Source organism: Delphinus delphis, chromosome 10 (assembly GCF_949987515.2).
Source record: "Delphinus delphis chromosome 10, mDelDel1.2, whole genome shotgun sequence".
Lineage (NCBI taxonomy): Eukaryota > Metazoa > Chordata > Mammalia > Artiodactyla > Delphinidae > Delphinus > Delphinus delphis.
The window spans coordinates 66733626-66751673 of NC_082692.2; the positions used below are offsets into that span (position 1 = coordinate 66733626).

An 18048-nucleotide genomic window follows, 5' to 3' on the forward strand; every position below is an offset into this window, starting at 1 on the left:
ACTTAGCATAATGCATTGGAAAGCCATTCATGTCATATGTATCTGTAGTGTGTTCTTCCTTAGCAGTATTTCATCATACAGGTTGAAATCACATTTTATTTATCTGTGCAGAAGTTGATGGACATTTGAATTGTTCTGTTTTTGATTGTTATGAATAAAGTTGTTATAAATAATGAGTATAGATTTTAGTGTAGGCTTTTTTTGTATTGGGAACATACCTAGGTGTGGGATTACATATAGTAAATGCGTTAAAAAAACAAGACTTTATTTTTTAGAGCAGTTTTAGACAAAATTAAGTGGAAAGTACAGAGAGTTCCTGTATACCCCCTGCCTTCACACATGTGCAGCCTCCCCCAATATCAACATCACTCACTAGAATGGGTACACTTGTTACAATTGATGAACCTACATTGACAAATCATTATCACCCAAAGTCCATAGTTTACATCAGAGTTCACTCTTGGCGTTGTACACACTATTGGTTTAGATAAATATATCATGACATGTAACTGCCACTATAGTATTATACAGAGTAGTTTTACTGCCCTAAAAATTCTCTTCACCTATTTATCCCTCCCTCCCTGCTAACCCTTGGCAACCATTGATCTTCTTACTGTCTCCATGGTTTTGCCTTTTCCAGATTGTCATATAGTTGGAATCATACACTGTGTGGCATTTTCATATTGGCTTTGTTCATTTAGTAATATGCATTTAAATATCTTCCATGTCCTTTTGTGGCTTGATAGCTCATTTTTTAAAAATCACTGGATAATATTCCAGTGTCTGGATGTACCACAGTTTTATTTATGTATTTACCTATTGAAGGTCATCTTCGTTTCTTCTAAGTTTAAGCACTTATGAATAAAGCTGCTATAAACATCCATGTGCAGGTTTTTATGTGGACATAAGTGTTCAACTCATTTGAGTAAGTACCAAAGAGTGAGTCTGATGGGTCTTGTGGTAAAAGTACATTTAGTTTTGTAAGAAATTGCCAAACTGTCTTCCAAAGTGGCTGTACCATTTTGGATTCCCATCAGCAATGAAAGTTCCTGTTGCTCCACATCCTCATCAGCATGTGGTGTTGTCAGTGTTTTGGATAGTGGCTATTCTAGTTGGTGTGCAGTGGTATCTCATTGTTTTAATTTGTAGTTCCTGAATCACATATGATGTTGAGCATCTTTTCACATGCTTATTTGCCAACTGTATATCTTCTTTGGAGAGGTATCTGTTCAGGTCTCTGCCCATTTGTTAATTGAGAACAAACTTGTAGTTACCAGTAGGGAGAGGGGAGGGGGGAAGGGCAATATAGGGGTAGGGGATTAAGAGGTACAAAGTATTAGGTATAAAATAAGGTACAAGGATATATTGTACAACACTGGGAGTATAGGCAATATTTTATAATTATAAATGGAGTATAACCTTAAAAATTTATTCTTATATGGAGTGTGCTTAGGAAATCTTTGTCTAGCCACAAGATCACAAAAATGGTCTCTTGTTGTCCTTGTATAAGTTTTACACTTTTAGATATATTTTGAGGTAATTTTGTTTATAGTGCAAGGTATAGGTTGAGGTTCTTTTTTTCTTTTTGTATATGTATGTCTGATTGTTTCAGCACCATTTGTTGAAAGACTATCAATTCTCCATTGAAGTGCTTTTGTACCTTTGTCAAAAATCAATTGTTCGTTTATGTGTGGGTTAATTTCTGGATTTTACAATCTATTTCATTGATCTCTGTGTCTGTTCTTTAGCCAGTATTACACTTTCAATTATGGTAGGTTTATATTAAGTCTTAAAATCAGGTAGTGTGGGTCATTCAAATTTTTTCTTTCTTCAAAATTGTTTTGACTATTATAGTAGTCATTTGTCTTTCCTTTTAAATTTTAGAACTTGTTAATACCCTACCAAAAATTTCTCTGGGATTTTGATTGGGATTGAATTGAATCTATAGATCATTTTAGGGATAATTGATATCTTAACAGTGCTAAGTTTTATAATTCGTGAAGATGGTAAACCTCTTCATTTATTTAGGTCTTCCTGCATTTCTTCTTTTCTGTCCTCTTCAGGGGCTGTTAGTTTTCTGGTTTTCCCTGTGAATGTGGGACTGGTTTTCAAGTTTAACATAGGGCTGTGGAGACGGAGATGGGATAGGGCAAGTTAAGAGGGTTCTGACTGAGATTCAGATTTCTTGAATAAATACTCTTTGGAATATTTCAAGTCTTTAGTTTGCTTCTAGAGTTCTAAAAAAGTTGATATTGACAGTGCTTGCCAGTGTTATTATTGATTTTACTGCAGATAGGGTTTTTTTGGCAGTCCTTACTCTGCCATACCTGCTGATGTCATTCTTTATCCTGTTTAAGATATGGTAAAGTGTCACATTGGTAAGGTTATCACTTACAAAAATAAAGATATTGAGACTCTCAAGTGTAAATTGAGTTATTCAAATTTATGATCTCATGTGTTGTACTAAACAGAAGTAAGGATATTATTTTATTGTTTGTTATGATTTCAGGGGAGAAAAAGTTGATTGTTTTCCTCATGGCTTTGTTGTGGGACTTAAAGGTTAATACATGGAACAACTCAATTTCAGAACATGGAATTAAGGATAGTAAGCTCTCAGTTAATATTAGCTATCATCAACAATCTCCTCTTTCTTTTTTCTTCATATTCCTCCTTTAAATATAACTCTTAGCTTCCTCTTCTACTCATTGGAGTTGTTTCCCCTTAAACCCAAGTAGAGAAACTATAGCAACCCTCTGAAAATAATAGATTGGATTTAAGAAAAGTTGGTAAAAAAATTTCCTTTCTCTGAAAATTGTTTTTATTGTGTAATTTTAACTTTCATTGTTATTGCTGTTTATGAATGGTGAGAGGGAATAAATGAAGCACTGATGTCAACTTCAGCAACTGGAAAGCCAAGAAATGAGGGTGGTGTAGTTTAGTGCATGGGAGAGTCAGTGAGACCAGGAAATAGAAAGTCTGGGCTGTACTCCCTATTTGCCACCAAAAAAACTATATGATTTTGGCATTTTCCTAACCCCTAACGGTTTCCTCTGGGAATTTTCAAGGAGTTGAATATATGTCCTCTGAAATCTTTTCTAATTTTTTTTTTTGTCTTATTCAGTTGAAAGGGATTTTGTACTTTTTGATGAAAATTGGGAATGTTGTATTTATTGTAAGATTATTTCTTTTGGAGTAAACTACGCTTAATAAAGGCATAAAGTGCCTAAAACTTACTAGAAAGTTTTGCATTAATTAATTATCCTAAAAATAATGTCTCTTACAGAAAGTGACAACAATATGATTTTAATATCTTTTGTATGCTTTGTTTTAGGTTGGTATAGAGGAGTTTCAACAAAGAAGCCAAATGTAAAGGTAATGAAAAGTTTATTGTTACCTTTTCTAATGTAGAAAGCAGCCTAAGTATATTTGTTTGATATAAAAACAATTCTTACTTGTCGGTCTTTGAATCTTTTACACTAACCACACTCATTCTTTCCTTTATAGAACTGTATCAGACTCTACTCTGTCTCAGCAGTATTAAAATGACCTTTTAAAAAGGACAGAAAAGTGTGTGTATGGTAATAGATGCGAAACTTATTTTGAAAAAGCCTATTTAGGACATTTAATATTTTTTCCTTAAAACAGTTGACAAAAGTACATTGACTTTTTCATAGACCTAGTCCTGTATAGTCATGTGATTAGTTAGATGAGTTTATTTCTAAAATGGAAAAAACTTTAAAAATAATGTTCAGTTAGATACATCTCTGTTGATCATAATGTTCTTGTTAAAATATGAATTTAAATAAGACTTTTAAGTGCCAAATGCTTATTTTATGGACTAGATTTATGTGTTTATTCTATTACCAATTAATAGTAATTTGATCAAACAAAATATATTTTAATTGGTAGTTGTAATACATGTAGCAACATTTTTTTCCAGTAATGCATTTGCAAAAACTTCTTTCTGCTTTACTTTATATTATCAGTTTTTCTTATATATTTTTTGTAGGCTTAATATTTAGTGTATTATGCTTTTTCTTATGTAGAAAATACCAAAATTATCACATTACTTTTATTAAAAAATAAAAATCTTCAGAGTTGCAATCATCAATTTTGCCAGTAGAATCACTTGTCATTAGTTTTTAAGGTAGTGATCATAAGAAGACAATATCTTCATACTTTCATTCCTCATAGCTAGGGCTTCTTATCCTTGGCAATGTTGACATTTTGGGCCAGATAATTCTTTGTTATCTTGTACATTATAAGAAATTTAGCAGCGTATATGACCTCCACTCACTAACATCTCCTCTCAAGTTGTGGCAGTGAAAAATGTCTCCAGACATTGCCAAAGGCCCTGGCCCTGGGGAGTGGGAGGTAGGTGGGGTGGTGGTGGTAACATTGACCCAGTTAAGAACCACTGCTCGTAGGTAATTTTTTACCTTGTGTCTCTAGTTTTAAGACACACTTTCAGGTGTTATTTCCATCTCAGGAAGGCTCATGTGGAAATAACTTCTATTTGTATTTTATGTTTGTTACTTTGATTTGAAATTGTCAAAAATTTAGAACTTGAATAAATGAGAAATCTTATAAATGATTGGAAAGCTGTAATTTGTGATATTACGTGCTATTTATTTATTTTTATTAATATTTGTGATCTTAGCCACCCCACCACCTTGCTTCAAATACTAGGGTTTGGGGATCAGTGTGGAGACAGTGGTCTTTGAAATTATTTTATTTTTGTCTTTAAAATATCAGTTGATGCACAGTGTGTGGCTTGAAAACCTTGTTAAGTGGGACATTAATGATGATACCCTTACAATATTATCTATTGCTGTGTGGCAAAGCATCCCAAAATATAGTGGACTAAAACTAATCATCATTCTGTATAGGTGACACCACTTGTGGCTACAGTTATCTGTGGGCTCAGCTGGCTGGAATGTCCAAAAGGGTTTACTCACACATGTGGTATGTTGGCAGGGATGGCTGGAAGGCTGTCCTCAGCTGGATCACCAAAATAGCTACATGTTGTAACCTCAAGGTCTCTATCTTTCCATGTGGCTTCTCCAGCAGATTAATCAGAGTTCTATTTTAGAGTTAAGGAGAAGTGCTCAGAATCTCATACCTATTTTCCAAATTCTTTTTCCTGCAACAAAGGTGTTTAGCGCCTGTGGGAGAGGCCATTTTGTGATTAATCTTAGCAATGATTTGATAAGCTAATCAAAATGAGGGAACCAGATGACACTAATCTAAAGTGTTAGAGGGAATTCCCTGGCGGTCCAGTGGTTACAACTTGGTGCTGTCACTGCGGTGGCCCGGGTTTAAACCCTGGTTGGGTAACTAAGATCCCACAAGCCGAGTGGCGCAGCCAAAAAATAAAAAGAAAAAAAGAAAAGAAATGTTAGAGCTCATTTTGTCTGATCAGACTCCTTTAACTTTTTTAGTTTAGGCTAATGTAGTACTTTTGAGGTTGTGTATTTTGGTAATACCAACTCCATTCTAGAATCTTAGATTACTGTAGCATTTATTAGCGACATGTATATATATACCTCGTGATAGCTAGTATTTATATTCTTAAACTTAAAAAAATTAACAGATGGAAATACAGTATTAACTAAATTTCACCCTGTGGCAGTGGTATTTTATGGAACTATGTTGAAAATTCTTTCATGTTTGTAAAAGATAATCATTTAGTGATTTTACACACATAGAATGATTAAAAAATGCATCCCTATATATCTTTTATTTATCTTAATATTATGATCATAATAATTAGAAATTTCAATAGGTTTTTCATAGCTATTAGTGGCTAAAGAAAAATGAAAAAGTTTACTTATTAAACTATGTCTTTAGTTATGTACAATTTATACTAATAATAAAACTTGAAATAGCCCAAATAAAATAGTGTCTGAACTAGATAGCATTCAGAAATAATTAGTAAATGGTAAAGCATTTCTTTGTATAAAAAGTTTTACTATAAAATGCCCTTTCAGTTATATATTTTTGTGACCATATATTAAAATTGTACAGTTTAAGAGAAGTATAATATGCAGGTAATATGTAATACTAAATTTTGTGAATTAAAAAGTGGGAGAATAAGATAAAATTAAGGAAAAGGAGAACATATATTTGATGATAATTTTGTGCATTTTATAAAGCATATGCCCAAGAGAAAAGGAATGAAATTCAAGAGAATTTATATTTACTTTCATTTTGTGGTTTCAGGATCAGTTCTTATACAGGAATTGTCAACTGGATACCTAGAATTCTGCCAGATAGGAACAGGACATTATTGAATGTTTTACACAGCAAAAACAGAGGTATAGAGGTGTGAAATTGCAAGGCATGTTCAGGGAATGGTAAATAGTCCAAACTGGCTAGGGCATAGTGCCTGGATGAAAGTGATGGATGGTAAGGCAGGAAAGGTACATCGGATCCATATTTACAGAGTCTTACATACCAAAGACTGTAAGGAATCCTAAGGAATTTGGATTATGTCTCTTTGGCAACAAGCGTGTAACAGAGGCACAGATTCACTCGTGCCATACAGTAAGACCATGAAATAGAGTTTATTGGAGAAATAGTAAGCACCTGTTAAAGATACATATTTAAGTACTTATGAGTAATTTCTGAAATTTGCTCTAAAGTATGGCAGTGGGTAAGAATATGTACGTGGGTATTAATTAATCAAGGTTGGCAAAACATTGATCATTGTTGAAGCTGGGTGGTAGGTTTGTGGAGGTTCAATATACTATTCTCTCTTAATTTTGTATGTAATTTGAAATGAGTGTAACATTACTTATCTTGTAGAATTGTTAGAAATCAATGAGCTTATATGAAGCTCTTAACACAGCGCCTAGCATATGGTAACAGTACAGTAAATATTTGTTTCTGTTGCTATAACAACAACTGCTATGATAGCATAGGGCTGGAAATGAGACTTTAAAGACTGCCAGCGTCTTGGAGGACAGAAAAAGAGGTACTAGCTCATGGAGTTTGAGAACTGGAGGTCATAGCTGGCTAAGGAAAAGAAAGTTTTTAAAAAACAGAGTAATTAATGATTTCAAGTACTGTAGAGTAGTCTAGTAGAATAGAATGGGTACTGAGTAGGGGCCATTGTGTTTGACAGAAGGCCATTGGTGATGTTTTAGAGAATCCCGTGTAGTCATAGGATGATAGTGGCAGAAAGCCAGAGTCTAGTGGGTTGAGTGATAGAGAGAAGGTAGAGTAGTTACCACAGTAGGTTATGGGTGAAAGGAAGGAAGTAGATGTAGATTCTTGGGAATATAAATAAGGCTGTAGTGGTGATTTTGTGAGTGGAGGACTGATGAACATTTCAAATTTGATTTAGGTAAAATTCTGGAAAATGCTAGTAATTTATAATGCCTTAAACCAGTTACATGGTTGCCTGCCAATCTATCCCTGAAGAGAGGGATAGATTACAAAAAGATATGAGGAAACTTTGGGGGGTGATTCAAATGTCATTATTTTAATTGTGCCATGGTTTCACTGGTGTGTGTATATGCCAAAGCATCAAATTCTACACTTTAAATATGTGTAGTTTGTGGTACATTATCATTTCAGTCTCTCAACTTACTTTGTAGCTGTGATGGTTCATTTTAATACAGACTTGGTCATACACCAAGTCATAATGAGACCTAATCTAATGATTTTTTTTTAATGAAGGAAAGTGCTAATTATCATCAGTAGGAGCTCTCCTAACTGAAAACTTAAAAAAAAATTGACATTTTATCATGGTTATTCTGTACTGAAATGTGGGTTTGTGATCTGGAATTTACCTAATAGCTACATTTTAAGTGTTCTCCATTAATGGATCTTATTATTAGTGTGTTTGTGTTGTTGTCAGTGGGGGAGAAGATGGTGGGAGTTGAAGGAAGTGAAGGCTAGGTGATATTTTGTGTCATGCTTATTTGTTGTTGTGTTTGGAGGCCCTCAAGACCCAAAGACTTGAAGATTTGCTCTGGGGACCCAAAGGACTCATTATGTAATTGTACTCACAGCTGTGAATAATTACCGTGGAAGGATACAAATCAAAATAGCAAAGGTGCATGGGGTAAAGTCTGGGGAAACCAGGCACAAGCTTCTAAGAGTCCTTTCTCAGTGGAGTCATACAGGAGAAGCTTAATTCCCCCAGGAGTATTGTGACAACACATATGAAATGTTGCCAACCAGGCAAGCTTGCTTGAGACTCATAGCCAGAGTTTTTATCAGGCACTGGTCCTGTATGCAACCTCTGTGTAGCATGTAACAAAATTCCACATTCCTGGAAGGAAAGCAGGCGTTCAGCAGCATAAACCATGTTGTTTGTAGAAATAGTTGAGGCACAGTGAGTACTTCTTATCAGTTAATGGTGGGAACCCAACCAAAATTAAGTATAAATTTCAGTATCGGACTTTCAATTGGTCCACTTTTTCAGCAACACTTTTTATTTTCAGTCTTTTTAATTTTAGACATTCTAATGGATGAGCTAGTAGTCTCTTGCTTTGCTTTTAATTTTTATTTCCCTAACGACTAAAGAGGTTGAACACCGTTTCAAATGTTTATTGTCCTTTAACCTCTTTTTTTTTTTCTGTGAAGTGTCCATATCTTTCACCTATATTTTATTGGGTTGTTTTCTTGTTGAGTTATATGAATACTCTACTCTGAATACAAGTCCTTGTAATATATTCTTTCACTGTGTGGTTTGCCTTTTCATTTTCTTACTGTTGTGTCCTGAAGAATAGATTTTAATTTTGAGGAAGTCTAATTTGTCATTAAATTTTTTTTTGTTTTTGGTTGGGGCTTATAGTCTATCTTCAGTATCTTTGTCTAATGCATTCTCTCAGTTTTGATTAGTTGTATTTTGCAAGAGATTTTTCTATTTCAGTATATTTTTGAATTGTCCTAGATATTCATGCTATTTATTTTTTAACGTCTGTAAGACATTTAGTGATGATCCCTCTTTCATTCTAGGCTTTAGGGAGCTGTGTCCTCTATTTTTCTTGGTCAAATCTATTTAGATTTCTGTTGTTTTGATCCTCTCAACTTAACTTTTGACTTAAAAGGTTTTTTTTGGTCTGTTTCACAGATTTCTTCTCTTTATTCTATTCATTTTATTTGCTTTGGATTTACTCACCTTTATTTTTCAAAAATATTTTCATTGGGTATACAATTCCCTTTATTTATTTTCATTTTATTTTTAACATCTTTATTAGAGTATAATTGCTTTACAGTGGTGTGTCAGTTTCTGCTTTGTAACAAAGTGAATCAGTTATACATATACATATGTCCCCATATATCTTGCCCCCTGCATCTCCCTCCCTCCCACCCTCCATATCCCACCCCTCCAGGTGGTCACAGAGCACCAAGCTGATCTCCCTGTGCTATGCGGCTGCTTCCCACCAGCTATCTACATTACGTTTGGTAGTGTATATATGTCCATGCCACTCTCTCACTTTGTCCCAGCTTACCCTTCCCCCTCCCCATATCCTAAAGTCCATTCTCTAGTAGGTCTGCGTCTTTATTCCCGTCTTGCCCCTAGGTTCTTCTGATCATTTTCTTTTTTTTTTCTTAGATTCCATATATATGTGTTAGCATAGGGTATTTGTTTTTCTCTTTCTGACTCACTTCACTCTGTATGACAGACTCTAGGTCCATCCACCTCACTACAAATAACTCAGTTTCCTTCCTTTTTATGGCTGAGTAATATTCCATCGTATATATGTGCCACATCTTCTTTATCCATTCATCTGTCAGTGGACACTTAGGTTGCTTCCATGTCCTGGCTATTGTAAATAGGGCTGCAATGAACATTTTGTACATGACTCTTTTTGAGTTATGGTTTTCTCAGGGTATATGCCCAGTAGTGGGATTGCTGGGTCGTATGGTAGTTCTATTTTTAGTTTTTTAAGGAACCTCCATACTGCTCTCCATAGTGGCTGTATCAATTTACATTCCCACCAACAGTGCAAGAGGGTTCCCTTTTTTCCACACCCTCTCCAGCATTTATTGTTTGTAGATTTTTGATGATGGCCATTCTGACTGGTGTGAGATGATATCTCATTGTAGTTTTGAGTTGCATTCCTCTAATGATTAGTGATGTTGAGCATTCTTTCATGTGTTTGTTGGCAATCTGTATATCTTCTTTGGAGAAATGTCCATTTAGGTCTTCTGCCCATTTTTGGATTGGGTTGTTTGTATTTTTGATTTTGAGCTGCATGAGTTGCTTGTATGCTTTGGAGATTAATCCTTTGTCAGTTGCTTCATTTGCAAATATTTTCTCCCATTCTGAGGGTTGTCTTTTGGTCTTGTTTATGGTTTCCTTTGCTGTGCAAAAGCTTTGAAGTTTCATTAGGTCCCATTTGTTTATTTTTGTTTTTATTTCCATTTCTCTAGGAGGTGGGTCAAAAAAGATCTTGCTGTGATTTATGTCATAGAGTGTTCTGCCTATGTTTTCCTCTAAGAGTTTGATGGTGTCTGGCCTTACATTTAGGTCTTTAATCCATTTTGAGTTTATTTTTGTGTATGGTTTTAGGGAGTGTTCTAATTTCATACTTTTACATGTACCTGTCCAGTTTTCCCAGCACCACTTATTGAAGAGGCTGTCTTTTCTCCACTGTATATTCTTGCCTCCTTTATCAAAGATAAGGTGACAATATGTGCATGGGTTTATACAATTCCCTTTAAATATGTCAGTTCATTGTCTTCTGGCTTTATAGTATTTCTAATGAAAAGTCTTTATCAATTCTTTGTTTCTTGTACTATAGTGTTTTTAAATATTTGTTTTGATTTCTGGATGCTTTTATGATTTATCTTTATCATTGTTTTGGGCAATTTGCTTATGATATATTTTGGTGTTGTGTGTGTGTGTGTGTGTTCATCCAAATTTATATCATGGAGTTTCCTATATCTGTGGGTTGTGTTTTTCATCTAATTTAGAAAAATTTTTAAATGATTTCCTGAAATATTGCTACTTCTCTTTGGTTCTCCAGTTCCACATATGTTACACTGTTTTATAATATTTCAAAGATTTCTACTTCTAATTTAATTTATTTTTCGGTCTTTTCCCCCAGGTCTGTTTGGATAGTTTTAATACTAGGTGTTAAAGTGTGCTACTCTTTCTTTCATGTATCTAATTTGCCATTAAACACCTCAAATGAACGTTTTCATTTAGATGTTCTGTTTTTCAGCTCTGTTATTTCCATTTTGTTCCATTTTGTATATTGATAGCACTTCCCTTATGTTTTCTTTTAAATCTTGGAGAAATTTTAATAGCACTGTAAACTTCTGCTAGTTCCCATTATATATCATTTTTGGTCTCTTGCTATTAACTGCTTTTTCTCCTGGTTATGGTTTAAATTTTTACATATCTGGAAATTGTTTTGTTTTCTAGAATTTTGAAGTTATATTGTTGAATTTCTTGATCTGAATTTTGTCATCTTTTAAAAAAAATTGAATTCATTTTTGCAGGCACTTAATTTACTTGTAATTCAGCTTGATCCTTAAGGTTTGTTAGAGTGTGCCTGTAGTAGCCCTTACTCTGGGGTTGTTTGACCTTACTTTTTTTTTTTTAAAGGATAATCAGCATATATACTTTTTAAAATTAATTAACCAATTAATTAATTTAAAATTAATTAATTAATAATTAATTAATTAATTAATTTATAAATAAATTAATTTAAAATTAATCAATCAACTACTTTGTACTGTGCGCGGGCTTTCTCTAGTTGCGGTGAGTGGGGGGCTACTCTTCATTGCAGTGCACGGGCTTCTCATTGTTGTGGCTTCTCTTGTTGCGGAGCATGGGCTCTAGGCCTGCAGGCTTCAGTAGTTGTGGCACGTGGGCTCAGTAGTTGTGGCTTGTGGGCTCTAGAGCTCAGGCTTAGTAGCTGTGGCACATGGGCTTAGTTGCGCCGCAGCATATGGGATCTTCCCGGGTCAGGGCTTGAACCCGTGTCCCCTGCATTGGCAGGCGGATTCTTAACCACTGCACCACCAGGGAAGCCCCTGTTTGACCTTACTTTTAATATGCAGTGTTACTGGATCTTTATTTGAAGAACCATGTGTTCACTGAGCTCTTTCCATTGTAGTCGATTAGAACTTTAATGTGTACCAGTCTTAGGTATGCTCTAGGAATTGTTCAGCTTATAGCTGTCAATTAGTAGTTACTCTTTCGTTGGCCACATAGAGTCTCACTCTCTGTAACTGCAGCTTAGTTTTCAGCTAAATACTCAATGGAATCTCTCTGAAGAATTCTGTACTTCTTTCTCTTCATGATTCCCTTCTGTTTTCTGCCCCACAAAATTCAGCTCTCTCAGCCTTCTCCTACTGGTGTTTGGCTTTTAATCTTAGTGACAGTGGCTTACTCTGTGCTGTCACTCTCTGATCAATAAAGGCCTCCAGGAAAAAAGCGTTGGAAAATTGTATGACTCATTTAATTTGTTTCTCTTCTCCCAAGATCACATTCCTGTGCTGCTGGTTGTCTAGTGTCTAAAAACATTTGGCATATATTTCAGACTTCTAGTTGTTTTTGATGGAGACAGATCCTGTTGTTGTTATTGTTGAGAAATATTAAGTAAGCATTCTATCATAAGGAATAGAAGAGAGTTTTATTCGAGCCAAGCTGAGGACCAGCCTGGAGTGCAGCCTCCACCAAAGCACTCCAGAGAAGCACGGTTTTCAGCACAGTTTTATATCTTGTAAGAACAAAGAACTGCATCAAACATGACAGGGCTCCATTCCTTCAAGGTTTCAAAAGAGACAGATTAGCTCGTACACAGTGAGTCAGTATGACCTTGGCATCTGGGAGGAAAACCTTATCTTCGAAGCAGTACTAGCATTGGTGTCATAAGAAGGGAGGCATTTATCCCTGTCTTCAAAGTGGACATTCTTTTTACTTCTAGATAATGCATTCTTTTCTTTAATGGTGAAAGCAGATATGCAATGTATGTTTGACAGACTGTAAGCTAGGCTCTTCTAGTTGACATAAATTTCAGGCCAAATCATGTATAAGCCAGAATGGCTTCCCCATACCCCAATATGCAAAAATTTCTTCCATTATTATACTTTATATTTTTGAGATGATTAAAGATTTCTGTGCACTTATAATAAATAATATAAACAGATCCAGTGTACCCTTTGCCTGGTTTCCTTTATTGATAACATCTTAGAAAACTATAGTACCATATCAAAACTAGGATATCATTAACCAAGAATTCCAAGAATGGAGACCTGGTTGAGGCCAAAAAAAAAAAAAAAAGTTTATTTGGGGTTTGTTAGGACTGCAGCCCAGGAAGCATAGATCCAAGACAGCACTTGAATTGTATTCCACTGGACTACAAAATGGGGGAAACTTACAAAGGCAAGACCCACAAGGTTACAGAAATTGTTTATCAAGAATTAGGATTGGACTGAAAGCAGCAGAGTACACATTCTTTTCAAGTGCACATGGAACATTCTGCAGGATAGGTCACATGCTAGGCCACAAAACAAGCCTCAGTAAATTTAAGAAAATTGAAATCACATCGAGCATCTTTTCCGACCACAATGCTATGAGACTAGAAATCAACTACAAAAAAAACTGCAGAAAAACACAAATGCAGGGAGGTTAAACAGTATGCTACTAAACAACCAGTGGATCACTGAAGAAATCAAAGAGGAAATAAAAAAATACATAGAGACAAATGAAAATGAAACAGGATGATCCAGAACCCATGGGCTGCAGCAAAAGCAGTTCTAAGAAGGAAGTTTATAGTGATACAAGCTTACCTTAGGAAATAAGAAAAATCTCAAATAAACAACCTAACCTTGCACCTAAAGCAACCAGAGAAAGCACCTAAAGCAACAAAACCCAGAGTTAATAGAAGGAAAGAAATCATAAAGATCAGAGCAGAAATAAATGAAATAGAGACTAAAAAAACAGTAGAAAACATCAGTGAACTAAAAGCTGGTTCTTTGAAAAGATAAACAAAATAAGTGAACCTTTAGCCAGACTCTCAGGAAAAAAAGGGAGAGGGCCCAAATCGATGAAATCAGAAATGAAAAAGAAGAAGTTACAACTGACACCACAGAAATACAAAGGATCATAAGAGACTGCTATCAACTACTATATGCCAATAAAATGGACAACCTAGAAGTGGACAAATTCTTAGAAAGATACAATCTCCTAAGACTGAACCAGGAAGAAAAATTTCTATTTCATATTTTCTAATGAACAGACCAATTGCAAGTGATGAAATTGAATCAGTTATTTAAAAACTCCCAACGAACAAAAGTCCAGGACCAGATAGCTTCGCAGGTGAATTCTATCAAACATTTAGAGAAGAGTTAACACCCATCCTTCTGATACTTCAGAAAATTGCAGAGGAAGGAGCACTTCCAAACTCATTCTATGAGGTCTGCATCACCCTGATATCAAAACCAGACAAAGATATCATAAAAGAGGAAAATTACAGGCCAGTGTCATTGATGATCATGGATGCAAAAATCCTCAACAAAATATTAGCAAACTGACTCCAACAATACATTAAGAGGATATACACTATGATCAAGTAGGATTTATCCCAGGGATGCAGGCATTTTTCAGTATCTGCAAGTCAATCAGTGTGATGCACCACATTAACAGATTGAAGAATAAAAACCATATGATCATCTCAGTAGAGGCAGAAAAAGCTTTTGATAAAGTTCAATATCGTTTATGATAGAAACTCTCCATAAAGTGGGCATAGAGGGAATATACCTCAACATAATAAAGGCCATATATGACAGACCCACAGCTAACTTCGTACTTAATGGTGAAAAGCTGAAAGGATTTTCTCTAAGATCAGGAACAAGACAAAGATGTCCACTCTCACCACTTTTATTCAATGTAGTTTTGGATTCCTAGCCACAGCAGTCAGAGAAGAAAAAGAAATAAAAGGAGTTCAGATTGAAAAGGCAGAAGTAAAACTGTCACTATTTGCCAGTGACATGATACTATGCATAGAAAATCCTAAAGATGCCACCAGAAAACTACTAGAGCTCGTCAATGAACTTTGTAAAGTTGCAGGATACAAAATTAATATACAGAAATGTGTTGCATTTCTATACTCTAACAACGAACTATCAGAAAGAGAAATTAAGGAGACAATCCCATTTGTCATTGCTTCAAAAAGAATAAAACACCTAGGAATAAACCTACCCAAGGAGGTAAAAGACCCACGCTCGGAAAGCTGTAAGACACTGATGAAAGAAATTGAAGACGACAGAAACAGATGGAAAGATATATACCATGTTCTTGGATTGGGAGTATTAATATTGTTAAAATGACTATACTACCCAAGGCAGTCTAGAGATTGAGTGCAATCCCTATCAAAATACCAATGGCATTTTTTACAGACCTAGAACAGATAAATTTAAGCTTTATATGGAAACACAAAAGACCCTGAATAGCCAAAACAATCTCGAAAAAGAAGAATAGAGCTGGAGGGATCATGGTCCCTGACTTAAGGCTATACTACAAAGCTGCAGTAATCAAAATAATATGGTACTGGCACAAAAACAGACACATAGATCAGTGGAACAGAATAGAGAGCCCAGAAGTAAACCCACACACTTACGGTCTGTTAATCTAAGATAAAGAAGGCAAGAGTATACAATGGAGAAAACACAGTCTCTTCAGTAATTGGTGTATAGAAAACTGGACAGCTCCATGTAAAAAATGAAATAACATTCTCTAACATTATATACAAAAATAAACTCAAAATGGATTAAATGTTAGACTGGATACTATTAAAACTCCTAGAGGAAAACATAGGCAGAACACTCTTTGACATACATTGCAGCAATATTTTTTTGGATCTGTCTCCTAAAACAAAGGAAACAAAAGCAAAAATAAACAAATGGGACCTAATTAAACTTCAAAGCTTTTGCACAGCAAAGGAAACCATCAACAAAATGAAGATATCTTACTGAATAGGAGAAGATATTTGCAAGTGATATGACTGATAAGGGGTTAATATCTAACATATATAAATAGCTCATACAACTCAACATTATAAAAGAAGTCCAATTAAAAAATTGGCAGAAGAACTGAATAGACGTTTTTCCAAAGAGGAAATGCAGATGGCCAGCAGGCACAACATCACTAATAATCAGGGAAATGTTGAGTTTGTCAAATGGTTTTTCCTCATTTATTGAGATGATCATATGATTTTATCCTTCATTTTGTTAAACTGGTGTATCCTACTTATTGCTTTGCATATGTGGAACTATCATTGCATTTGACTGATAAATCCAACTTAATAACAGTGTATGATTCTTTGAATGTCACATTGAAATTTATTTGCTTATATTTTGTTGAGAATTTTTTTGCATCTATGTTCATCAGAATATTGACCTGTAATTTTCTTTTCTTGTGGTGTCCTTGTCCGGTTTTGATATCAAGGTAATGCTGGCTTTGTAAAATGAGTTGGAATTGTACCCTTTTTTTTTTTTTTTTTTTTTTTTTTGCGGTACGTGGGCCTCTCACTATTGTGGCCTCTCCCGTTTCGGAGGACAGGCTCCGGACGCGCAGGCTCAGTGGCCATGGCTCACAGGCCCAGCCGCTCCGCGGCATGTGGGATCTTCCCGGACCGGGGCACAAACCCGTGTCCCCTGCATTGGCAGGCGGACTCTCAACCACTGCGCCACCAGGGAAGCCCTGTACCCTTTTATTAAGTTATTTTGGTTGACTCTGAGAAGAATTGGTATTAATTCTTCTTTAAATCTTTGTAGAACTCACCAGTAAAACCATCTGGTACTGGACTTTTCTTTGTTGAGAGGTTTTAAATTACTGATTCACTCTCCTTATTTGTCATTGATTTGTTCAGATTTTTTCTGTCTTCATGATTCAGTGTTGGTAGGGTGTATGTTTCTAGGAATTTATCCATTTCTTCTAGGTCATCCAGTTTGTGGATGTATGATTGTTCATAGTAGTCTCTTACAATCCTTTGTATTTTTGTTGTATCAGTTGTAGTGTCTCCTCTTTTATTTTCAATTTTATTTATTTGATTCTTTTCTCTTTTTGTCTTTGTCTAGTTAAAGGTTTTTCAATTTTGTTTATTTTTTCAAAAAGCTAGGTCTTAATTTCTTTGATCTTTTCTGTTGTTTTAAGTTTATTTTATGTTTATTTTTATTATCATTTATTCTCCTCTGATCTTTTTTCCTAGCTTTGGGCTTAATTTGTTCTTTTTTTTTTATTTCCTTGAGATATAAAGTTAGGTTGTTTTTTGAGGTTTTTCTTTTTTTCTTAATGTAGGCATTTATCACTGTAAACTTTCATCTTAGGAATGCTTTTCATGCATCCCATAAATTTTCATATGTTGTGTTTCCACTTTTACTTGTGTAAAGTTATTTTTTGATTTCTCTTTTTTTCCACATTCTCAAAAATATTTAATGATACAGAAATTCACATTAAATGAAAAGAGCTGGATAGAAACCATACATACAGTTGGACACCTGTTTTAAAAAACACACACAAACACACATGTGCATTTTAGAAAAATACAGCATCACAGCATCAACAGTGATTACGTGGTGGTGGACTTCAGGATCGTTTCCTACATCGTTGAACTGGTCACACAATTTTAAAAGCAGTAAGTGGGGTTTACAAAAAACTCCCAGGAGCGGATGATCGGTGGAAGCCCTGGGACCTACGTCTCTGGAGCCCTGAGCAGGACGGGCAGCAGGAAGAACGATGTTAAGGTAAACCTGCCTGGGGGCTGCTGGGTAAGATGGTTTCAGATGCAAACAGTTAGTTTCTGCTTTGTCCCAATGTGACTGTGAGGAATACAGTCTTGGTCCTGCCTTCTGAATTTACAACCCAACCAGAGACAGGCCACATGCTAAGAGTTACTGCTACGCCTGCCATAGACATGTCTGTTGCCCTCCTCATGCATGGACCCTGAGGGAAGTGCTATCCGCCCATCTTAGAGGACACAGGCTGATTTCTCTTTTGATTCCTGCTTTGATACATTGATTTTTCAGGATGGTGTGGTTTCATTTCTACCTATTTGTTTATATTCCAGTTTTCTT

At 35.2% G+C, this 18048-nt stretch overlaps 1 protein-coding gene across 1 annotated transcript in view; it reads left to right on the plus strand.

The window, feature by feature from the left end:
* The window catches only part of DOCK3 (dedicator of cytokinesis 3), a 402555-nt gene that overhangs the window by 75235 nt on the left and 309272 nt on the right, over positions 1-18048 (plus strand). Inside the window, exon 3 of the mRNA XM_060022587.1 lies at positions 3332-3372. Within this exon, the coding sequence (XP_059878570.1) occupies positions 3332-3372 (41 nt within the window). The remainder of the gene's footprint in view (positions 1-3331; positions 3373-18048) is intronic.